Genomic DNA, 23,344 nt, shown 5'->3' with positions numbered 1-23,344 from the left:
CAAGTACTTGTACGACCACTCTACCCTTGCCAAAATAGCCCCAAATCAAGGCAGGGTGGAATCTGAAACAAGCATCTTGGCTCATAATTAGCGGTCTCTATAGTTCAATACATAAAACGAATCGCCAAATCAAGTCGGCTCAGATATGCGTTTTTCGATATCTCTTCAATCAAATTCAAACCAGAGTGAGTGACATCAACACAAAGCTTGCCCTGCACGTCTGTCATATTGCAGTCACAGTGCAGATTGATAACAAAGTTGACAGATTACAAATGTCGTCGTTATCAGCAGCTGCCACAATACAATAAAACCCCCCCCTAACTTCAAACACAATGCTCCCCGGTCGAAATACAAGTACAATGAAACCAAATCTCCAGGACATGTGCATACAGTGATACAGCACATGCTCGCCTCACCAGTAAATCCACTACAATATCAAATAAGAATACACCATGGGTGCTCATAAATCATCATTACTATATACAGTCTTCTCTTTACGCATCCACCTTTGCCAACTCAGATTTCTGCTTCATGTCTCCTCCAGGCATCATCCGCTGACTCATGCCATTCGGAAGAACCCCATTGGCCATGGCCCCTCCGTTGGGCAGTCCGTTGAATCGTTGACCATCAGGACTGCCACTAGATCGCCGAGGTTGAGCGGCCATCGCTGCAGCCGCGGAAGCTGCATTCATAGGAGCGACTCCCATTTTACGCTGTTGTTGCTGCTGTTGCTGCTGCTGTTGTTGTTGCTGCATCTGTTGATATTGTTGATGTTGGCTGGGCGTCATACCTTGCTTGTTGTAGCCCATGGGAGCGGCATTGTGCATCTTGGACTGAGGGCCATTAGTACCGGGAGCAGGACTGTTGTTGCGACTGCCGCCAGCTCCTCCTCCGGCTCCTTGACCACCTCCTAGACCGGCCCCTGGGTCGCCCGGGGGGTGAGATTGTTGCCGGTTTCGCATCTGTTGCTGTTGCTGCTGCTGAAGAATCTGCTGCTGTAGCATCATCAACTGCTGCTGGCGCTGCTGGAACACCTCGCGGTAGTTCTCGTAGGCCTTGGACAGCAGCATGGAGCCAAACCGAATTGACTGTGTGTCCGACGAAATGCCATTCAGCTGAGACGGGTCCTTGTCGTAGCTGGACATTTGCCGCGTCGGCTCTGTCTCTCGATCGTACTTTTGCCGGTCTGCCAGTCGCTCCATGGCAACCTCGTCTGCCTCACTCTCGGCAGTGTCGTCCAGGGAGTTTTTGGCCAGACTGCTGGGCTTGAGCACAGTGTTGCGCTGCAGGCCTCGCCGGTCCATCCACATCCGTCCTCCTCGACCAACACGCTTTCGCATGGACATAAAAGAAGACCGGGGAATAACACGGTCCACAGGTGACGAAGTAGATGTTGCATCTGATAATCGCAACTCCCCATCATCTCCCACAATAGCACCATACACCTGAGCATCTGCAAAGGGCTTGTTGCCAACCATACTGGCGAGATCCTTGTTGAAGTCGCTCTTGGTGGTGTACCGGTGGCTGGCGTTGTGCTTCTCAAAGTAAGCCATCTCATTGATAGACGAGTACTGAGGCACAGGAGGCTCACCAGAAGAAGATACCTCAGCGTTCAAGTACTCGCAGTAAGGAATGTAGCCCGAGTTTGTGAGATTGTGCCAGTCGCGGTCTGCATCTGCTCGAAGTCGTAGCTTCTCGCGCACCGCCTTTGCAATCGCCTCGTCCTTGTCTCGCACAACTTGGGCAATAGTGATGAGGTCCATGTTGGGGATCTTGGACGGTGGAATGGACACATTTGGTGGCACATGTGTGGAAGACACGGAAGGCGAACCCGAGCCTGCAGCAGCAGCCTGTGCAGCAGCGGCCTGGGCAGAAGCAGCAGAGCCAGCGGCCTTGCCTCCTCGAACAGGAGTAGATGCCTTCTCCGCTTTTTCCTCCTTCTTGGGCTCCACCTTTCGCTTCTTTTGAGCCACCAGATCCTCATCCTCACCTTTGATGCCCAACTCTCGCTTGAGAGTCTTGATGGCGCATCTGTCCTCGAACACATCCCATTCAGCCTTGAGAGCAGCCTTGCGAGTAAATTCTCGCGTGGCAACCATCTCCACCAGCTGCTTGGCGGTTTCCATCTCTGCCTGCATGCGCCGTAGTCGCTCGATGCTCAACACGTCCGTACGACGAGTCTTTCGCACCTGCCGCAACTCTCGGCGTCGGAAACACACATATGGGTCACTGTCGTCCTTCTCATGATCCTCAAATTTTAGGTGGGGCACAATGGACTGGCCTTTGCGTTCCACCTTGCGTGCTCGCCAGTGTGGATAGATGACAGCGCCGATCTTCTTGAACGTTGCCAGAAACGCCTTACCCTCATTCTTACCCTTAGTACCATTCACAGTGATGCCTAGAGAAGACTGCAACTGCGCCAAAATGTATTCCGGCGACGTTGGGTCCTCCTGAACCTGCCGAATACCATCTTCAATGTGCTGGGCCATCTCCTCAAACGACAGAAGGTTCGACACGTCGATGGACACAAACGGTTGTTTTTCGCTGATGGTCACCTCGAATCTGTGCATCACCTCCTCGAAGTCGTCTTCCGATATTGGCGGCTTGCACGTCTTGAGAAACTCTGCATCTTCATCATCCATGTTGTAGAGACATCCGGAGGTCTCTTCGACCGTCACACTCGTCCGGATGTAACTGGCGGGCTCATGAAACGACGAAGAGTAGAACCGGTCATACTCCTTCCACACCTGCGACGCATCTGGGGTGGGAATGTAGATTTTCTCCACCTTTGCGCCGGTGCTCTGGGCTATCGATGAGTTGATGGCCGCCTGCAGATGGTGCTCCTCCTCCTCGCCCTTCTCCACTCCCGTCTCAATCTGTTGCAGCTCGCGCTGCTGCTCCTCCTCAAGGTCTGGGATGTCAGACTGCTTGAGTACCGCCAGCGTCTGCTTGACGCTGATTTTCCGCTGGCGGAAGCGTGCCGACGAACCGGCCGCCTTGGCTGCCTTGGCCATTCTTGGTGGAGTCGTATGGGAACGCTTTAAGCGTGGTTGCTGTGTGTGTTGTTGGTGATGTCTTTTTTTAGTGTCGCCCTGTTAATCCTCCCCTGTAAAAAAATGCGCGTGTCACGGTGTCTGCGAAGTTTTAAAAATAAAAGAGCAGGGAAAGTAGGCCGAAAATGGGGGCAAAAAGAGCGCTGAAAAGAGGTCTGGTCAGGGCCGGTGTCTTACAGTAGTGTCTGCTCTTGCTTGCTGTCGTTTTTTCGTCCGCTCCACTCCTCCTCCTCGCAGTCTCGTCGATAATTTCTGGTGATAATCCGCCTAGAAAAATTTGCACATTTCGTCGCCGCTCCTTATTGGCCCGTTGTTGCCACTGGGACAACTCTTACCCCGCAATAGGAAATCTAGGGCTAGGGTATATGATTGTTGGGACTTGTTACGTCAGAACCTGCCCGAGTCTAAGCACAGGAGAGCTGGTCGTAAAGCCAAAAAGAGGGGGTTAATTTGCCACCGAAGGGGGTTACGTGTCGCAATCGAACGTCAGTCAGCTGGTTCGTAACAAGGCTGTTGGCGCAAATAAAATCAAATAGTTCGCCGCGGGTGAGATTTCAATGCTCAGTGGGTCGTTGTCTGTGCAAGTCGTCTTTCTCAGATGTCGGTAACGATGTTGTTGTGTGGTGCCCACTTGGTGTCGTTGCCGTCGTCGGTGTTGTGTTGTGTTATGTCGTGCACAGTGTGCCGTGTGTCTCGTGTGTGTGTGTGTGTGTAATGTTGATTGACAGCAGCCTCCACAAAGAGTTGCAAGGGGGGTGTGGTGTGTTTGGTTTCCCGACCCAGAATAGGCTTTTACTTCCTCCCAACGAACAAACTCTAACGAAACTCCCAGCACACACCAAAATCCCAGATATTATCTGGCAGTTTGGCATCCCATACTCATACTCGTAGTCCCCTCGTCAAACCCAAAGCCCTAACCCGGCGCTCCCAATTCGGCCAGCGTTCTGAGGATGGGTGGAAATAGCGCCAGTGTGGTGGGTTGATCAGGTGGAAGTCAAGAGGTCGGAAATGGGCCAGTCGGGCACAGGACCTCAGGAGTGCGTCGTACTGAGTGTCTCGGGGCCACTGTGGAGTCGAAGAGGTGCTCGTGACCGAAACGTGAGTCCCTCAGCGCCACACTGACCGGGTGCCCATACCGGGACCCCCAGACAGTACCCCAAGGAGACGCCAGCGGTGCGAATTGGCACAAAGCCAAGTCCACCGGATTGTGGGGACTCTGCCATGTCAAAGCAAGCAGGAATTCCATCACTTTTGCGGTACTTTTTCTCGCTCCGATTTGGCCACCTTTGTAGGTAAAATTGCCAGGTTCCAGTTACATCAGAGAATGGTGGAGAGGGGACGAAAACACACGGGGGTTGTAGACTCACTTTGGGCAGCACACACTGAGCGGTGTGGCCGTTTTTATCGCTGGTTAGTTATCTTTTGGTGGACATTCTGATGTGTGGTGTGTGGGGTAGAAGAGTGAGAAGAGAAGTGAAAGTAAAAGTGCATTGAGAGTGCACGGTGCAAGAGCCAGTCAGTCGGGACCTGATGACACTAAGTCTTATGGGTAGGAAAATGGGGCAAAAAGGACTCCTGAATTTTTTTGATGCCGTGAAAAGCGCAGTAAGAGTCAAGCTGTGCCATTCGCTCACCGTCTTTTTTTATTTTCAGTCATCTCAACTACAGGTACCACCGTTTCAGGAAGGGAGCTCTCAGTTGGGTTAATTTCAGCCCTGCGAAAGGCTCCATAAGGCTGAAGAAGAGCCGCAAATACCTCACGAGCAACCAAACTGAGACCACAATCTTGTACACGCAAAAATACTCACTGTTGTCTCGCTCCGGAGGGCTGAAGAACCCATGTTTGGAGCCTGGGTTGGTTATAGCATGCGGCTGTTCGAGGGTGTAAAAACAGAGGCTGGGGTTTCAGATGTAGAAAAGCCGTAGGGATGCTCTCAAAGATGGCACCGAGCGTGTGGTTAGTTGGCAGTCAGAGATGAAAAATGCTGGGTGTGTGAGTTGTGACAGCTGCCTTCTGTGGTGAGTCTGGATACAGGTCTTGTACGATGGGACTGTAACCCGGCTTGGTTTCCGCTCCTTCTGATTTGGCTTTGAATGCAACTTAATATTGTAACATTATCAGGTGGACAGGAAGCGTTAGTTACAGCAGGATTGTAGGCACTTTTGTTGGGTGGGAGTGAGCAGTTCCAACGGTAGAGCGTATGTATAGTATCGTATAGAAGAGTAGACAACTGAAGCATCGAGAAGTGTTGATAGGGATGAGACATACGGGATGGAGACACACTCGGTAATGACGAAAAACAAACGAGACAGAGCCATTCACACACGACTAGCTCGAAATCAGTCCCCATGTGGAAATAAGCCTCATGACATGGTCCCAAACCAGGCTACTCGTGACTGTGTTTCCAGAGAAACCATACGACAGGACCATTGGTCCAGTCGTCAGCACATGTGGGAGCGTAGAGGAATCTTAGAGGGGAGCTTGGAGGGACAATTAGGATGCATCTCGTATATGGCGTAATCTGGTTAATATGCAAAAATGTTGATCTCAGTTCTTCCTCCCAGATCAACCTCCTCTTTTACAGTATAACCAAAAATAATAAAAGCCCGTTGAGCAGATGCGGATGTCCTTGTTATGTGATGATGGTAAGCACTTGCAGTATGTCGAATCCAGTATGTACGGTATCATACAAAGCATGGTCGGGTAACATAGTACAATAGTACATACTCGTACTCGTACTGTACTCGTACAGGTATGTGCTGTACCCGCTATCTAATGTATGCTGCGAACGGTCAGTGTTAATGGCGGGATCATCGCTGTAAGTACAGTACGCTTTGTGACAAATTGAACTGTATGACCGGAAAAAATTGGGCCAACTTTGAATCGAAAATATGCACAGAAAAATTGGGCCTGGATAACTGGACATTTCATGCTATGGGGTATGGTATAACCCACCCTACAATAAATTAGACCAATAGTGGCGAATAATTCAATTCGACCACGACCTCAACATTGAGCTACAATAGCTTTATTGGCCCTATTGAGCACGCTACAATTCGGTCCAGTATGTACAACGTCTATGCGCACTAACGGCCATACAGTGAGTTACAGCACACCCAAAAGTAACCCTGCCTGACCTGTCTGCCTGAGACAGGAAGATTAACTCTTGTAGTGACCGAGCTCGATAAGACTCAAGCCACACAATTTTTTTATAGCCTTGCTTCAAGAGTCGCCAAAATGACATTACACAACTCCACGGACCGTCGGTTCCATGTCCACACCCTTGGATGGGTAAGCGCTCCACGCACGTACCACGTGCATTGAGTTTAACCACAAACATAGGTCTGTGTCCCAGAGTTACCCTGCTGCATCAGCCAAGTCTTGAAAGCAAAATTTCTTGCACAATTTTTCCTCTTCTTTTCTTCACTGATCGCAGTCCAAACACAAACAATGTCTATCGCCAAGATCTACGACCTCCAGGTGAGTCAATTGTCTCCTTGATTGAGTATATTCCTTTGGTTTCTCCTCAGATCAAGCACACAAACCGCACAGATCACGGATCTTGTTTCTGTTGCATGCCGTCCTCATGCCACCTACTAACGACAGACCCCCCGATACACTTCTATCAAGGCCCTCATCAAGCACTTCAAGCTCGATGTTGAGGTTGTCCCCAAGGACGCCGAGTTCGAGAAGCTCTTCCCTCTCAAGAAGGTCCCTGCCCTCCTGACCGCCAACGGCACTCCCATCCACGAGTTCGTTGCCGTCTCCTACTGGCGTGAGTATTTCCCCCAAACAACAACCCCTCCCTTGCAAAATGATGAAACATTTTTTTTAAACAGTTATCCCTGTCTAAATAACTTTCGTGTTGAGAAATGGTACCTGACATTTACTCTCATTGCAACCCGCATTGATCCATACCATACAATTATACTAACCGCATAGTCCTCTCCCAGATCCCCAACCACCCTCTTTGCGGAAAGAACAAGGACGAGGAGGCTGAGGTTCTCCAGTGGGTCTCTTTTACCAACTCCGATATTGCGGATGCCACCTGGAACGTTTTCGGCCCTCTCAAGGGCTACCTTCCTTACAACAAGAAGGCTGTCGATGCTCTCTCTGACAAGCTCGACCAGACCGTCAAGGCTACCTTTGAGGCCCACCTCACCAAGAACACCTACCTTGTCGGCGAGTCTGTCACTTACGCTGATATCGCCGCTGTCGGCCTGATGTCTCTTGGATTTGCTAACCTCTTTGACGCCAAGTGGCGAGCTGCCTACCCCGCTACCACCCGATGGTTCACCACCGTCGCTGCCAACCCCATCTACTCTGGCACCGACTTTAACCTCTGTGAGGAGCGAGTCAAGTACGTCGCCCCCAAGAAGGAGGAGCCTAAGAAGGAGGCCAAGAAGGAGGCTGCCCCCAAGGCCCCTGCTCCCGCTGAGGAGGCTGCCCCTAAGAAGGCTGCCCATCCTCTTGCCGCCCTCGGCCCCGCCAAGGAGCCCATTGACAACTGGAAGCGAGTCTACTCCAACGAGGATACCCGAGAGAAGGCCATCCCCTGGTTCTGGGAGCACTACGACCCCGAGGACTACTCCCTCTGGAAGGTTAAGTACAAGTACGACGATGAGCTGACCCTCACCTTCATGTCCACCAACCTCATTGGTGGCTTTGTCAACCGACTGTCTGCCTCCACCAAGTACATGTTCGGTACCTCCGTCGTTTACGGAACCAACAACGACAATGGTATTATCGGTGCCTTCATGATCCGAGGCCAGGACCACGTTGCTGCCTTCGACGTTGCCCCCGATTGGGAGTCTTACGACTTCGTCAAGCTCGACCCCTCCAACCCCGAGGACAAGGAGTTTGTCGACAACATGTGGGCTTGGGATAAGCCTGTCGTCACTGCCTCTGGCGAGTCCAAGGAGATTGTCGACGGTGCTGTTCTTAAATAAGTGCAAACCAAGTAATTTATTGTGTAGTCTAGGATTGACATTTGATTACCGTGTACATTAAATGAATGATTGTAAATTGAAAGAGGAAGTGTAGCAATGGTTGAATGGGGAGTAATGGGTTACTGTAATTGCATGTCCCACCTTCTTTGCACCGTTCTTGTTGTATACAGTACAATACATACATACCCTATGTATGTTTTTTGTGAATATGATGAGTCTACTACTACAGTAAATCAGCTTTGATCCCTGCCAGAATGTGTGTACACAGTATGGGACTCTCATCCCCTGTACAATATATATAATTGCTTATTAGTTTAATGCATAATGCCATGATGAAACATATTACCTTGACAACTTGTTGATCCATGATTTCCAAGAAGTGTCCAAGTAAAATGATCTCGTTAATCCAGTAAGTATATATACAACCAATATTCTAACAACAGTTAAGATACCCTGTCATGCAATCCGAACAAATAAAGTTCGTCGTCATTACCAGCAAGTCCCATTAACCCCAATTACCCTACCCAATCCTGCACCCGTGCTCAGCACTACGCATAGCATATAAAAAATCTGCTTAGGCTCTCCTTTCCTTCACACACAACAGCAAACAGTGAGTACCACACCCTACACGCTTACAATGATGATCCAAATTGCATTTTTTCTGGCATCTCTAATGTTAGCGTCCTCCGGGACCCGATGAATATAATTTTTACTCTGAAACTTCAGTTTGAAATTCGTTCGTTCTTTTGAATCAACACTAACTCAAGATCCTTGATAGACCTGTCGAGTCCTTTATTTATAGCTGATTTATTATTATTTTAAAATCTGAACGTTTGTTAAGTAACTACAGTAAATACAAGTACTAGTTCAAGTAGCTCCTCCATTTTGAATGCAATTTGTACAGTTGTTTCGCTTCATTCCATCGCCTACAGTAGAGCATTGGTTGACAAAAGGTGGGCAAAAGGTGGTTACTTTTTAATATTAATTAATCGCGTTAATATTTATCAATCGCGTTAATATTAATTAATCGCCATGAAACAGGTCTCAAATTGGCATTGCGTAGTCAGTTACTACCGAGCTTGTACTCATACTCCTAACCAAGATCATACACCTCTATCTAGAAGGCACATGTATCCTGCTCTTCAACTCATACAGCAATCTAATCTCTTCTAAATCTGTCATAACATTCATTTTTTGGTTGTAGTGATTTACATCTTTTGGTAGCTGACGCTTTTTGGGGACGGTCGACCTGCGGTTGGGTTATGGAACACACGGGGCAGCCTTTTCTTCGTTTCTTTTCTGTGTATGTTTTGAGAGCCCGGGGGGGGGGGGGGGGGGGAGACCGGACGGAAAACGGACCGTGTTTACTGATCCATGAAGAATTGAGTATCATCATCGTAAAAGTCCTTCTTGGCCTGCTTGTCGCCATCAATGGGCTCATCCTCCTCAGGTACGTGTCCAGGAACGTCTACATGTGACGAGTTCTGTCCAGGCAGATATGCCGCCAGATTCGACATATTCTTGAGGGAAGAGCCACCAGGAGACATGGCCACAGGTGGCTTGGCTCCGTTTTCTCGGCCGTAGTACTGCTGGAAGAAGGAGCCGAACCGAGGCGAGCCCTCACCAGGGGGAGACCAGATGTTAGAGCCCAGAGATGTGCCCAATGAGGTGGCTAGCGGGATGGAATTGCCGTTAGTGTGACTGGCGTGTGAAACGGAATTAGTGCGGGCCTGCTGCGCGTTGGCGGCCATGGTCAGGCCGATGGGTCGGGGCAGGTTGGACGAAGACGGACGAGATCCTCTCCGCTTTCGTTCCTGTGGCGTCAGCAGATCCGACAACGACGAGGGGAAAAAGTCCTCTTCAATGTACTCGCCCGCATCATCGTCCTCCACTGCCGCTGCATCGGCCTCATCGTCGTCATCGATAGCACAATCGTTTCCAGGACCACTCTTTCCAATAGGGCCAAGAGAGGGCTTGGACTCATTGAAGGAGTTGAGTCGCGACGACACATGGTGTTCCGACCAGATGGAGGTGGTTCGTTCCGTCTTTGTAGTGGGCGTGCCCACCAGCAGATGATTGCCAGGGGAGCCCACAGTCTGTTCTTCGTTCACATAGACTGAGTACAGCGATCTGGTGGGGTTGTCTTCGGGCAGTGGCGAAGGCACCTGAGGAGGCACGTTGACTGGACCGGAGGAGGGGCCTCCGGGTGCTGCATTGTTCTGGGCATTTTGGTGCATGGAGGAGCGTCTTCGACGAGAGCCATCACGGTAGTTTTGCGATCGCGGGTTGAGAACTCGGCCATCGGGCAAAATGTGGGCGAGGGCGCATTTCACTCCAAACTTGCACGTGCCCTTCTGGAAGTACTTGCACGGTGCCTGCTGGAGCGATGTCTCTACTGAGTGCGAGAAGACACACGAGTCACCGGCCTGGCAGGCTCCTTGTCGGAAGAACTTGCACGGCACATGGGATAGGTCTGTGTTAGCGCGTGTTACATTATGAGGCTGATGGGATAGATCGAGGTAAGAGATGCGGTTAATCAAAAGGGGTACCAGAGGTTGTCAGGGATGCGGCATTAGACGAACCAATGTTGATTTTGGTTGTCGAGATTGATGTGTTGTAACGCTGAACCTCAGCCGAGAGATACCGAGCTGGTTCGGCCGAGCCGGAGTTATCTCCAGACAGCCCAGTTATAGGTCCTGTGATGGATAGCTGTCGCGTGTGTTCTCAAATCGAGTCTATCTACCAGTTTTGCCTTCTTGTAATCATTCCTGACTTCTTCCAACTGGCTCCTAATCATTTCTTTACCGTTGTCATGTCGTGTGCTCTCCCCTTACTGATAATGTTGATAGTGTGACTCTTTGTGTCTTGTGAGTGGGGTATGAGGCTCAGGTTTCGGCTGTCTCGAGTTGCCGTGTCCACCAAAGCTAGTACTCACTCTTGTTCTTGTCTCCCTTGCTCGAGCTGAGCCGGGAGTCATCTTCTTCGTCCACCATGGCGTGTGTATAGTGTGGGGAGTGTGAAATATGCTGGGGTATAATTTAGGTGTGCACAAATGTACGCACGGCATGTGACGTGGATGTGATGGTGTGTGTGTGTGTGAGTGTGTGAGTGTGCAAGTGTGGTAGATAGATGGGCTCTGGCACAAGTGGGAGGACGCACAGTACGAATGCTAAAGCTGAGCGTCTGGATTACCGCCCTCTTCTATATATTATGGTGGCATAAGCGTGTGAATACGTGGCCCTCATATGGGGCTTCTGTTTCCGAGCGATTTTGCGGCTCACTGGAAGTACATAGCGAGGGGATGTATGTACTTTACGTACCTGTGTGTTAACGATACAGCGCAAACGGGCGGCTAGACACGTAGATATAAAAAGAGCTCCCCCAGCCCAAAATCCCCTTGGCTAAGTTGTTCGAAACTCAGTCGCGATTGTTAGCGGTACACGTTCTCTGGTTGCGTATCTCTCTGTCTGTGGTCCAGCTAATGTGAGAAGGTGCGCGATTCCGGCAGCTAATTACCCCAATTAGCCCAAAGGGGCGGTTAGAACAACGCCGGACAGAGTGCGGAAGGGGTGCACGAGGAGGAGCTTACTACTTGTACATGCCTAATTTTCCACAATCGAAGAAAAGAGCAAACAAGCCATAAATGTCCCATTAGCTACTACCGTTTGGTACAAAGGGCGAGACGACATCTGTCCCATAACGCCATCCGGAGTAATTAAGTGTGTCCTCTTTGGGAAACAATAGGGCGGATTGGGAAGCCTAAGTTTCAGGTGGAGCGCGCAACCGCAGATCATAGACAAGGCGGAACTACGGATGACACTGTAGAACTGATCAAATGGTCTCATCCCACGATCATTAGCCGGCTGATCAAGCATCACTAATTGCATTCTTAGAGTATCTTGAGTATCTATCGCTGCTCTAGTTGTAGCAGACACTAGACTACATACTGTACATACGATACAAAGAGATCGATTGAGTGTATCAGTCCATCAGTGAGGTAAGTTCAACCAGTCATACCCCCAGTCACACATGGATTTCGATAAAAAGTCCGTTTCCGGTCTGGTGGCTGCAGCTTCCCATTTGGATAGAACGATCCAACGGATAATAATGGCAATCTCTGCAGACTCGAGACAGCACAATCCACCCCCTGCATACACCGTTAGTTCATAGGGTTGGTAGTGATATAATGTAACGCACCTACGGATGTTCATACTATCGTAGTACAGTATCGTACGACATGTGTTCGGATAAATCATACTCGTACTGTAGGAGGGGATAGTTATAAGTACTTGCTTTACAGATATTAGTATATCACGTATTTACACTGACTAATTCAAGTTGTTTCGGGCTTGCCATAACTACAGTATAATCAGTTAGAGAGTCTGGTCTGCAAGTACGAGTACAGCAGTCGTAGATGTACAATGCTTTCAGTTGCAACATACAGCCGTGTGTCGTACATGTACTGTATGCATCGTACTTAAGCAGGCGTGCTCAGGAAACAAGCATTCAATCAGAAAACCACTCGTGTCTCAGTCTACTATATACGAACTACTACTGTAGATTACTAATCGGATACTCTCCTTGATTCAATCATACGAATGTTGTACCAGCATAAAATGCCATGATATGTCAGTGTTAAATCACTTTGGTCAACTTACGCTACATCTCCTTCTATAGTTATACAAAATCCGTCTACTCATTGTAATGGTAGACGAGATAGTTGGGAAGACCGTAAGGCTTGTAGCCAAGTCGCTTGGCCATCTTGGCAAAACCCTCTGTCTCGATGAGGTTGTAAAAGGGGAAAGGAGGAAACATGGCTCCATCACGGTGCACCTCGGACTTAACCAGCAGAGCGGTTCCTCCGACACCGTCGAGGGCAATTTCCTCGTGAATGTCTCCATCGGCGTTGTAGATCTTGGCCATGAGCAGTCGGTAGGTGGCCATTTCTCCGTAGCCCTCGAGAATGATGTCGTCAGGGGACATGGACTCGGCCATCTTGATGCCCTGTTGCGACTCGACCCACGAGTTGTAGTCGTAGGGCCGCACGTCGGGCTTGCCCTGGTCGTTGGTGTATCGCTGATAGCAATTAGCCACCAGAACGTCCTTGTCATGTTTGGTCATGTCCTGGATGAGGGTATGGGGGGTCTCCACCACGTCCGAGTCCAGCCACAGAATCCATGCAGTGTCGGGGCCAATGGTGGACAGGAACAGTGAGTTTCGAGCCAGAGACATGGCACTTCGCCGGGCCTTCTGCACAGACATCGCGTGTCGGTCCTTTTCCGAATGTGAAGCCAAAGCGTCCTCAGCCTCCTGTCGCAGAATGGTCACCTTAGAAAACTTGTCCTTGCCCTTCTGGGTCTTCGCGACAGCTCGATCGAGCTTCTCCAGCGCCTGTTGGCCCTCCTTGCTTCGAGGAACAATGAAGCCCAGCTCGATGAGGTCGTGAGGGTAGCTCAGAGCCACAAGGTTCTCCCAGTACTCGTCGTAGAAACGAGCCAGAGGAGTGAGAATCAGCACCTTCTCGCTGTGGCTAGCCGCCTGCGACGACGCCTGCAGCTTGTTCATATTGTACTTGACAATGTGATTTCCGGCCATGTTTCGAGCCACGGGTTTTTCAACGGGCGTGCCGCGGAAGTAGGTGCTCAGCACATACAGCAGAGCGACTACCGGTAGAAGCACAAGCAGATACCGTCGAGCCGAACGCATCTTGAATGAGTATGTGTCGTGTGAAGAGGTGTGTATATCACGTAGTTGTTATGTGTGTGTCCTGAACCATATGCCTGAAATTCACTCTCGACGTGGACAAAGCTTATTTTATGGGAGGTAGGCTATGGTGGTGGGAACTGTGATGTCTGTTGGTGCACGGAGATGTGTTATTGTTTTATTTAGTCAACAGCCTGGCGTTTATTTCGTAGCCAAATACCACTATTGATTTAGTCATTTCTCCGTTACTCTGGGCGTATCTCACTAAACCACGCTACAATCAAAGAATGTCAGTTATAGTTCGGCGTTGTTGGAAGCAGTCTGTTTTTGCAGATTCGTGAAGAGGTTCACTATGTTGAAGGATCCAAGTATTAGGCGTGGCAACGTCTCAGTTGCTCTGTTTTCACGCGTCTAGCTTTGACCTCTAAATCTACTCTATTTAAAGATCCATGTCTCCTCTCCACTACAAATAGCCTGTCTTGCTCCAGCTCTGAAGTAGAAAACTCATTTTTATGAAGCACGTTGCAGCTTGTCGGCATATGGCGAAAACACGGCTAAGCAACGCGGACACCAGGTACAGGAAGTTAGTTTCGGGGAAGAGAACAGGTCATATACGAAGTCTTAGACAGTGTATTGTCACGTGACACAACAAGAGAAATATTGACCAGTCCTACATCGTCCCTGTGACGTGTCCTATTTCATGTCAACCTTTCTCTATTAATGGACTCTATCGAACACCGGGTTTATGAAACCTTCCAGAGGCTACAGACAGACTGGCTTCTTAAATGTACGCCCACACACGAGGTTGCAGTGATGGTCAGAGGTAATCCAACGATGTCGGAAGCTCATCAGACAGTGGGGATGATCGAATAACTGTAGAGAACGAGACAAACAATCCCTCGTGTAAAATGTTTCATTTGATTGTGAGCCCTCATGATAGCTATAAAGGCTCAAGTATGGTGATCTTACACCCCAAAAAACGCCTCTAGCGATCACGCCAAGAAGAATAAATCGTATACATGGAGCTATCTTCGTAGACAACGGCCCGTCAAAACGACGTAGAGTAGATGGATGTTGATGGGAAGGTGAGTGATCTCTGGTGTATCAGAGAAGGAACGTGCTCCGGCAAGATCTCTTAAGTTGTAGACTGTCACACCAAACCACCCCATTACAGTAATAGCAAGGGCAGGGTCTAGACAGAACTTTTATACTAGACGTTTTAGCTACATTGTATTCTATATAGCTGCCTGGTACATACTATTCATACTGTACTCTGTTTGAAAAACACCGACTGCTAACACTCTCTGCTCTTGTTCATCCACATACCTATAAAAGCACACTTACGATTTGTACGCTTTCTCAGTTACCATGAAACGCTCCTGCTACAAGTACTGGTACAGTACCTACAAGTACATACTGTGTATACTCGTACACTACATGATTATTGTCGCCAAATCATCCTACGACATTCCCTCTGTATCTAAAAAATGCTCTTAACTACTAACTCCCTCATCCTCATATTCATGCCAGTCGCGAGCGAAACTCATACAGGGGCACAGTCAGCCCTGTTTGGTTGTCTGTCCGTGGCTCATCATATCATTATTGTACAAAGCGCTCTGCTGTATACATGCAAACACCATGTCTAACGCAACGCAGCTGTCCTCCTCATATTACTTGCCCCCTCCCATCTTGGAGAATTGGAACACGTTGACTCCATCCTGCTTCTCCTTGGGCTTCTGGACCGTGGGCACGGGCACTTCGGTGAGATCCTCTCCAGGGGCGTCTTCATCTTCCTCCAACAGCATCAGCTGTTCAGGATGAAGCTCACTGAGACCGCACAACTTGTTGGCCATCTCCAGCGCCATCTGGTCGCCTAGGTAACGTCGCATTTCAAAGAAGCACTCGGCAGCGAGCTTGGCGTCGGCTCCGGCTTGGTTATTGGTCACTTCCTGGTCTCGGACCCGCAGGTCTTCGGCCAGAGATGACAGCGAGTTGGATCTGATTGTAAGGCCGCTGTTTTTTACTGCGTTCTTGAGATCCCACACTCGGGGGAAGTATCGTCGTACCTGGGCCAGGAATTGTTGTTCCTCGGCAGGAAGCTCCTTGTTGAGCATAATTCCGAGCACGTAGCCCAGATCGTAGCCGGCATGGAAGGTGATCCACTCGATGCCGTCGTCCAGGACCAGTCCGGACGAAATGAGCAGCTCGCCAAAGTTGAAGGCGTCGATTCCATGCTGCTGGTGCCGCACAAAGTCCACTCCGCTCTGCTTCAGCAGATCTTTAATGTCTTCAGAACACATGTCCTGGGTTTCGTCGAACCGGAAGTTGAACTGCCAGGTGACGGGAGGGGCTACAGAGTCGTCCGAGAACGACAGTCCCACCTGGATGACCTTGAGCAGATCCACGTTGGCACGCAGAGTCTGGTAGTGGTACTCGTTTGTGGAACGGAATTGGCCAATGGGACGGGCCACAATGCCCGGGAACTTACACTCCAGAGACACATACCGAGCCCGTTCAGACACCTCTCTGACCCGCGCCATTTCCTCCTCCAGGTTGAATCCCCATACCTCACGGACGGGAGCCGGATGCTGCTGCTGCTGTTGCTGCTGTGAAAGATGCTGCATCTGTGCGGCTCCCATCATTGGGGGTCCTCCTGCTCCCCCAGGGCCTCGTCGACCACCAGAGACTCCACCCTGCTGACCCATCATCATCGGGTTACGCATACCCATGGGAAGTGGGTTAACCATTCCTGGGAAGCCCTGCTGCTGTCCGCCGGTCTGCTGACCAGGCGTGGAGTTGAGACCGAGTGCAGATCCAGGACGTTGGCCCGAGTTGGGCTGTTGTTGCTGTTGCTGCTGCTGGCCGGGCTGTTGTGCAGATCGAACAGGAGTGCTGTTTTGTGCCTGCTGGCCACCCTGGTTCTGTGTCGCGGTCGATCGCATCATGCCGTTGACACCCTGGGCGCCTCCTGCCTGTCCCATCATGCCCATCCTTGGGTCGGGGCCGGCATTGCCGTTCACAAATCCCTGATGGACTTGCTGGGGCTGTATGAAGTTTGCTCGCATCGCCGTGGATTGCAATGTCGATGTAGTGATGGCGTGAAGTTGAGTTATGTGTCGATGTGCTGTTGAAAAGTGCTGTCGTGTCTCGAGGAATCACTGTCGTCTTGTCTGATGCTGTGTCATGTAAGGTATAGAAATCTTAGCTATGGGGTGGTGTTTCGTGGAAGCTTAATGCCGTGAACCCGTAGTCTAGGTGCTACAATGTAGAGAGGTGGTGATAGGATAGATGGAAACAATTTCAATGCTGTAAGTGCTTTATACCCGAAATAAGTTATCCCCCTTTTCCAATTTTCAAAATCGAACATCTCAATCCCATTATATACACCCTCTCAAATTTCATCCACTTCATTTACAGTTCATTATGTAAGCAAAGTCAGGCGGGGTTGATTTGGTCGCTCCTGATCTGATATTGGAGTTTGTGGCACGTGACATGAATGCTAGAAGAGCTGAATTTTTTTTAATTGCAATATGATTGTCGCGGAAATCCCTGAGGTAATGAGGTTTCTTCGTGGAGTTTCAATCATTTATCCGTTGCCACGATTTAGTTGACTATTATTTGACGCTATGATGCATATTCCCAGAACACCCTCCTCCCTCTTCCGCAGCATGTACTGTAGCCCTGACCTGCTCGAGATGATCGGAAGAAAGATACTGTGCTAGGGAACTCACATCCATGATCAGTGAGACCATCAATGCTGAGATCAAAGACAAAAGTAATGCCTACTACTGAATGATGGAACATTATACCGCGAAGGTGTGTTCTACTGATACATTACAACAGGACTTGCCTGTCCTCGTCAGGATCTTAGTAGATAGGATGAGCTTGATCTTAAGAGAAAGTATTTGTAAGTGTTATTCGTACATTGACACCATATTCATGTTGCAGCAACCAATCTAATGGCTAATGAATCTATCTACCCTCAGCTCTTGAGGTAGCTTATATACACCACTACAGTTCTCTACAACATGTCTCTCAGTCAAACATACTATTCCTGATTAATCACAATGTTTTACACGTATCGATGCACCTTTTGAAGATATCCACGCCTACCTATCTCAGCAGCCTCATACCACACACCTTGCTCCATGCTACAGTTGCTTTCTTTCCATCAATAACAATCTCTATTTTATCTATGCTTACTCCAACTTGGCGGTTCCGGCAACACCTCGGACAACACCGGCTCCTCCGATCTCCCGGGCGGAAATCTCGAGCTTGAGCTCCCGGGTGATGTTAACAATGACCTCGACCTTGTCTCCGGTGATGCCATCAAGACCAAGCTCGCCGAGGAGGTGAGTACCCTCGACCTTCTTGGTTCGCTCAGTGTAAGGCTCGTCGTCAAAGTCGGAGTCATCGTCGTCGTTGGTGGGGGTCACCTCCTTCTCGTCAATGGAGTGCTTGCCCTCGTAGATCTGGGCGAAGAAAGAGCCCTTGGCGGGGAGCACAACGGACTTCTTGACAGGCAGAGGGGTATCCTGGGGGATGATCACCTTGAGAGAGCCGTCAGCGAGCTTGACACCAATGGGGGCAGTGGTGTGGGGGGCAACAGTGACAACGGCCTGGGTGGAATCGGCGATCTCGGACTCGTCAAAATCAGCAACAAGAGCGGCCTGGATGGCGGCACCTCGGGCAACGAGCTCAGCGGGCTCAACAGCCTTGGACTCAACAGCGGGGGCAACGACAGTGGCGTTTTCGAAAGACGAAGACAGCAGCTTGGCAATCTTGGGGATGTTGGCGGTTCCTCCGACAAGGAGAACCTCATCAACATCAAGGGGATCAAGACCGGCCTTCTTGACAGCCTCAAGAGCAAAGGTGTTGAACTCGGCGAAGATAGCCTTGGCAACAAGCTCGAATCGCAGTCGGTTGACGGTTCCGTGGTAGTCAATGCCACCGGCGAGAGACTCGATAGCGAAAGTGGCAGAAGAAGTGTTAGAGAGGGTCTTCTTAACAGCCTCAGACTCGTGGACGAGCTTGGCGACACCTCGCTTGTCCTCCAGAGGGTTCAGCTTGTGCTTCTTCTCGAATTCCTTGGCGAAGTAGTTAACGAGAGCATCATCGAGCTTGTTACCACCGAGACCAAAGGCGTGGTGAGTGGCCAGGGTGGTGTAGACACCACCTCGGGTAGCAATAACAGCGGCATCGGATCGGATTCCACCGAGATCGAGGACCAGAGAAACTCGGTCGCCAGAAGAGATCTCGGCATTACCAGCATCGGAGGCGAGCAGGGCAGCAGCGGGCTCGGAGATGACCTGCAGAACAGGCATCTTGGCACCCTCACAAGCCTTGACAACGGCCTTGGTGGTGGCCTCGTCGAAATCGGTGGGGACAGCAATGACAATTCCGTCAATGGGCTTTCCAATGTAGTCCTTGGCGGCCTCCTGCAGCTTGGTAAGGTGTCGGACGGCAATCTCATCAACAGAAACAGCCTCCTCTCCATTGCCTCGCTCCAGCTTGTAGGCAACAGCCGAGCCTCCATCAGTGGGCTTGGAAGAAGCCTTAGCAGCAGAAGCGTCAATGTTGGAAAAAGGCTTGCCGAGGTAGTCTCGGAAGTTGGTGACGGTGTTGGCGGCGTTTCGAATCAGCTGGGCCTTGGCCTCGAGACCAGAGTACTCATCAGAGCCGACATAGGAGACGGTGGAGGGGATAAATCGATCTCCGTCGGGGTTGGCAATAACCTCGACCTTGCCGTCCTTCTCGTAGGCGATGGAGGAGTTGGTGTTTCCAAAAGCGATACCGATGACAGTGGACATGTTGTGTGTTCTGTGTTGGTAACAGTAGATGTATATGGATTTGCCCGCTTGTGGTTAAAATTATTTGATAGTCAATTTTTCATAGGGTTAGGGCGGACAAACAGTTGGTTGGGATGGGCATCATGCACGTGGACCAAGGGTGGTGTTTCTGGGGACAATTAGATACATGCGGGGAGTTCAGCTGGATATGTATAAATGTTATATTTGTGTGTTATTTTCCTCACTTTGGCGGCACTCATGATCGCTAATGTTTGCTGTATCTCTTTACAGTAGTCCAGCTCCAAGGTGTGATCTATATAGACATTATGAGTTGTGGCTTGGTGGGAGGGATTGGAGAAGATAGGGGTGGGTGTTTGGGTGATCTGACAAGAGGTTTTTAGTTGGTGGTTCTGAAGATAGAGAATGGAGAGTAGAGCAGTTTATTTTTCTTCTTATCCGTAAGTGATGTCAGTATGCTACTGTACTTGTAAGAAGATTCTTACCAGCAGTCTTCCTGTGAGCTTCCGAATAAACATCCATCAGGTCTGTCCATAAAAAAAGATGGTTAAAGTGCGATGGGGGTACAGTAGCTTTTGCCATGATTACTACAGTACATGGTATTATTGTCCATTGCACCGATTCTCATACTCGAATCTTCCCCTTTTTACCCCCATTATACATACCATTACAGTAGTTCTTTTATATTATATTATATATTTTTTCTGCATATATACATTCATTTAAATTATAACTTTTTGCTGTATATGTAATAACCTAATACTGTACATTGGTTGGGCTTGAAGTAACTCTGATAGCTTTTAGTTCATTTCGCACTTAACTTACACTTGACATGCATGACGCTCCAAACTCCCATATCAACATCTACAATCCCACTACAAGTACACCTAATTCAGATACAATCACCATGTCACACACGTTTCAGGCGACCAACAAGAAGGTGCTGGGCGTGCTGAGTATCAGTGCAGAGACCAAGAAGCTGGAGTGGACGCCCGTTAGTGGAGATCGAGCACCCATCAATGTCAACCTGGCCAATGTCACCAACTTGCAGGCCACACCCGAAAACTCGGCCAAAATCATGCTCAAAATCGTCGCTGGCGATGATCCCTCGACATTTGCCTTTTCCAATCGAGGTACCATGATTGAGTGTCGAGACGTGCTTCAAGGATTAGTTTCCAGAGCTAGAAGAGAGGCCTCCAACCCACCTCCTTCAGCAACAGGAGATGGCTCATCTACACCCGCCACAGCGACTCCACCACCGAAAAAGGAAGAGAAGAAGGTGGCCATGGACGATAAGAGTCTGTTGGCGGACTTTCAGCTGCAACAGACTCTCCTCAAAGAGAGTAAGGAGCTGGGTAAGGTGTTTGCAGCTACAGTGATCCACGGAGGACTTAAGCCTGAGGAGTTCTGGAGCATTCGAGTGCATCTTCTGCGAGCCTTTGCATTGACCAGTAACCAGAAGAAGGGTCCTTACAATGTCTTGTCTACAATCAAACCCACTACTGGTTCAGATAACACAGTCAATGTGCAACTTACACCTGAAAAGGTCAAAGATATGTTTGACCAATATCCCGTGGTGCAGACAGCCTACGACGACAATGTTCCCAGACTCAAGGAGTCTGATTTTTGGGCCCGATTTTTCCAATCTCGATTGTTCAAGAAGCTTCGAGGAGAGAGAATCACACACAAGGATCCAACAGATCCACTCATGGATAGATACCTGGATGATGAGTACGATAAGGAGGCTGCACTGGCCGCCGGAATGCCCGATAAGGTGCATCGGTTTGTCGACATCGGCGGTAACGACTCTCAGGCAGGCTCAGAGTCGTTTGGAAACCGGCCAGACATGACCATGAGAGCAGGATCGTCGGGGAGAGATGTGGTAAGTGTCATAAAGAGCATCAACCGACTGTCTGAACGGCTGGCACAAAAGTCAGAAGCTCCCTTGGCCGAGAAGGAGTACGGAACGCTTGCATTAGCTGATCTACAGGGAGAGACTGGTGCGGAGTATGTTCCTTTGCAGGTCAGACAGAGCGATACCAATGGCAACAAGAAGGACAGTGATGGAGACGTGGATATGACTCCATTGGATGCAGAGGCATGTAAGGAGTATGTGCATTCTCAGTATGACAATCCTGTGTCACTGGCGTCTCTAGTTCATGATGACTACTCTGCTGACTATGCACAGGCTTGGGGCAATGTCCAGGGTGCTGTGAACCAACAAAAAGGCTCGTGGGAGACTGTACAGGAGAGTCTAATGGATCCCAAGGTACTCAATGACCTTCTCGTTGTTCACACTACGACCATTGAATTTCTTCGTCACTTTTGGCACAACTTCCAGGAGGGTTCTGCTGAGTGCAGCTCCATGGCTAACAGTTTAGCCAAGTGCATCAAGCGAATTGATGCTGCTGTCGGCGAGGTAAAAGATGAACAGCAGCACAAGTTGGCCGTAGGTGCCATGGCTTCGGTCAAGACATCCATCCACCATGCTCTGAAAGAGTATGATATTGCATTGAGGGGATGAATAGAACAGGAGCTATCTGTGACAACTTTGATGTTATATAGTTATCAGAACAAACTTGTTATTGAACTCTTGTTTTTTCGTGTACTTGTAGTATATTACATTACATAAGCTGAGGGTAAATGCAATTCCAAGAGAGATCCCGTTGAACGTAAACTCACGAGATACTCGCAAGGGGTAGCAATACTGAACTCATCGTTAGACAGGGCAGCTGTATAGATTAAGCATCACATTTAAAAGAAACACCCGTCATCAAACAATGCTTATCAATTGAGATCTCAATGGTCAGGCCTTGGTTTTTAGGGCTTCATGTGAAATCCAATCGTGGAAATTAAGATTTTATGAAAGACTGTTGTGGAGATTGAGAGAGCGTGATTTATAAGGAGTAACCAAAAGAGGAAAGCACCAATCAATCACATACTGTAAACGAACATTGCTAAAAAGATGCGTATCAAAAATAACCCAGTCATGCCGATTGTGTGCTTGACACTGCCCACAAAGTGTCCCAACCGTTGTGTTATCGATCTCATGCATGGGATATGCAGATGGTACAGATCATGGGACTTGAAAAAGCTTGAACTCAAGATTTTTGCGCGTGGCAAACACTGTGAGTCACGTGACCTCCTTGTGGGTTGTGCGCTGGTTTGTTACGTTTCATGTATCGCATTTTGAGTCATTACTTATACGTTGAAATTGTGCATTGCCAGCTTTTTGTTTTTCAGTCGGACAAAAGCCAAGAGCCTAAACACCATCCTTTCTCGCAATTGAACCTCATATTGAGACGGTTCTTACTCGAAAAAAGACTATACGGTATATATAGCTATTGCGGATCGTGTACATACTGAGTGGCCAAGGAAAAACAGTAGTGGTGACTTTTATTGTATGCTTGCGTGCAAAAGTGTGCGTTCTATGCACCATTTTGCTGACTGGTTTTTTTGTCCCTTCCCCTCGACTGGGACATGTTCGTACCTGCCGGTACGAGTTACAGTAACAGTACACGCGGCTGAAGAAGAACTCTATTGGAGAACAGAGAAGAGGAATTTGGGGGTGAGATAGTGAATGAGACGCTCCTGATTTGCCTCCAAGCAATACGTACTGCACCTGTACGCTAAATATCTGCTGCTCCTCTGTCTGTAGATCTGTGCCCTGTTGTTATGTGTGCTCTCGGATACGATAAGCAGCAGTCTTGTTGGCCGTGCCCAACGGCCGTTATAGAGCCATGTAAGCCCAACAGGTTTCTGGAGTTTTCAGTGCGTGAACTGGTACTGGATGTACAGTACAAATACAATACCAGTACTGTACATTTCAGT

The 23,344-nt window shown here is 49.2% G+C and overlaps 10 protein-coding genes across 10 annotated transcripts; 5 read left to right on the top strand and 5 right to left on the bottom strand.

Annotated features, from left to right (window-relative positions):
- Nucleotides 1-494: 494 nt before the first annotated feature.
- Nucleotides 495-3,014, bottom strand: YALI1_B16584g (uncharacterized protein; the record flags this gene model as incomplete). Its single annotated transcript, XM_500807.3, has 1 exon — nucleotides 495-3,014. The coding sequence occupies one exon, from the start codon at nucleotides 3,012-3,014 to the stop codon at nucleotides 495-497; it is 2,520 nt and encodes an 839-aa protein (XP_500807.3).
- Nucleotides 3,015-3,071: 57 nt separating this feature from the next.
- Nucleotides 3,072-3,944, top strand: YALI1_B16578g (uncharacterized protein; the record flags this gene model as incomplete). Its single annotated transcript, XM_068282078.1, has 3 exons — nucleotides 3,072-3,167; nucleotides 3,236-3,497; nucleotides 3,544-3,944. The coding sequence occupies 3 exons, from the start codon at nucleotides 3,072-3,074 to the stop codon at nucleotides 3,942-3,944; spliced, it is 759 nt and encodes a 252-aa protein (XP_068138179.1).
- Nucleotides 3,945-4,061: 117 nt separating this feature from the next.
- YALI1_B16572g (uncharacterized protein) lies at nucleotides 4,062-4,491 on the top strand (the record flags this gene model as incomplete). Its single annotated transcript, XM_068282077.1, has 2 exons — nucleotides 4,062-4,104; nucleotides 4,157-4,491. 2 exons carry the CDS (start codon nucleotides 4,062-4,064, stop codon nucleotides 4,489-4,491), a joined length of 378 nt encoding a protein of 125 aa, XP_068138178.1.
- Nucleotides 4,492-4,583: 92 nt separating this feature from the next.
- YALI1_B16566g (uncharacterized protein) lies at nucleotides 4,584-4,941 on the top strand (the record flags this gene model as incomplete). Its single annotated transcript, XM_068282076.1, has 2 exons — nucleotides 4,584-4,705; nucleotides 4,752-4,941. The coding sequence occupies 2 exons, from the start codon at nucleotides 4,584-4,586 to the stop codon at nucleotides 4,939-4,941; spliced, it is 312 nt and encodes a 103-aa protein (XP_068138177.1).
- Nucleotides 4,942-6,504: 1,563 nt separating this feature from the next.
- On the top strand, nucleotides 6,505-8,003 carry YALI1_B16544g (elongation factor 1 gamma domain-containing protein; the record flags this gene model as incomplete). Its single annotated transcript, XM_500806.3, has 3 exons — nucleotides 6,505-6,534; nucleotides 6,661-6,829; nucleotides 6,997-8,003. 3 exons carry the CDS (start codon nucleotides 6,505-6,507, stop codon nucleotides 8,001-8,003), a joined length of 1,206 nt encoding a protein of 401 aa, XP_500806.1.
- A 1,364-nt stretch (nucleotides 8,004-9,367) lies between these two features.
- YALI1_B16504g (uncharacterized protein) lies at nucleotides 9,368-10,996 on the bottom strand (the record flags this gene model as incomplete). Its single annotated transcript, XM_500805.1, has 2 exons — nucleotides 9,368-10,476; nucleotides 10,939-10,996. 2 exons carry the CDS (start codon nucleotides 10,994-10,996, stop codon nucleotides 9,368-9,370), a joined length of 1,167 nt encoding a protein of 388 aa, XP_500805.1.
- Nucleotides 10,997-12,695: 1,699 nt separating this feature from the next.
- YALI1_B16477g (uncharacterized protein) lies at nucleotides 12,696-13,709 on the bottom strand (the record flags this gene model as incomplete). The annotated part of the gene is made up of 1 exon (XM_500804.3): nucleotides 12,696-13,709. One exon carries the CDS (start codon nucleotides 13,707-13,709, stop codon nucleotides 12,696-12,698), a length of 1,014 nt encoding a protein of 337 aa, XP_500804.1.
- Nucleotides 13,710-15,376: 1,667 nt separating this feature from the next.
- YALI1_B16446g (uncharacterized protein) lies at nucleotides 15,377-16,771 on the bottom strand (the record flags this gene model as incomplete). The annotated part of the gene is made up of 1 exon (XM_500803.3): nucleotides 15,377-16,771. One exon carries the CDS (start codon nucleotides 16,769-16,771, stop codon nucleotides 15,377-15,379), a length of 1,395 nt encoding a protein of 464 aa, XP_500803.3.
- Nucleotides 16,772-17,905: 1,134 nt separating this feature from the next.
- On the bottom strand, nucleotides 17,906-19,516 carry YALI1_B16419g (uncharacterized protein; the record flags this gene model as incomplete). Its single annotated transcript, XM_500802.3, has 1 exon — nucleotides 17,906-19,516. One exon carries the CDS (start codon nucleotides 19,514-19,516, stop codon nucleotides 17,906-17,908), a length of 1,611 nt encoding a protein of 536 aa, XP_500802.1.
- Nucleotides 19,517-20,345: 829 nt separating this feature from the next.
- Nucleotides 20,346-22,037, top strand: YALI1_B16410g (uncharacterized protein; the record flags this gene model as incomplete). Its single annotated transcript, XM_500801.2, has 1 exon — nucleotides 20,346-22,037. One exon carries the CDS (start codon nucleotides 20,346-20,348, stop codon nucleotides 22,035-22,037), a length of 1,692 nt encoding a protein of 563 aa, XP_500801.2.
- Nucleotides 22,038-23,344: the final 1,307 nt, after the last annotated feature.

The sequence above is a fragment of the Yarrowia lipolytica genome, chromosome 1B (genome assembly GCF_001761485.1).
Source record: "Yarrowia lipolytica chromosome 1B, complete sequence".
In the NCBI taxonomy this organism is placed as follows: Eukaryota; Fungi; Ascomycota; class Dipodascomycetes; order Dipodascales; genus Yarrowia; species Yarrowia lipolytica.
This window is presented reverse-complemented; position numbering and strand designations above follow the sequence as displayed.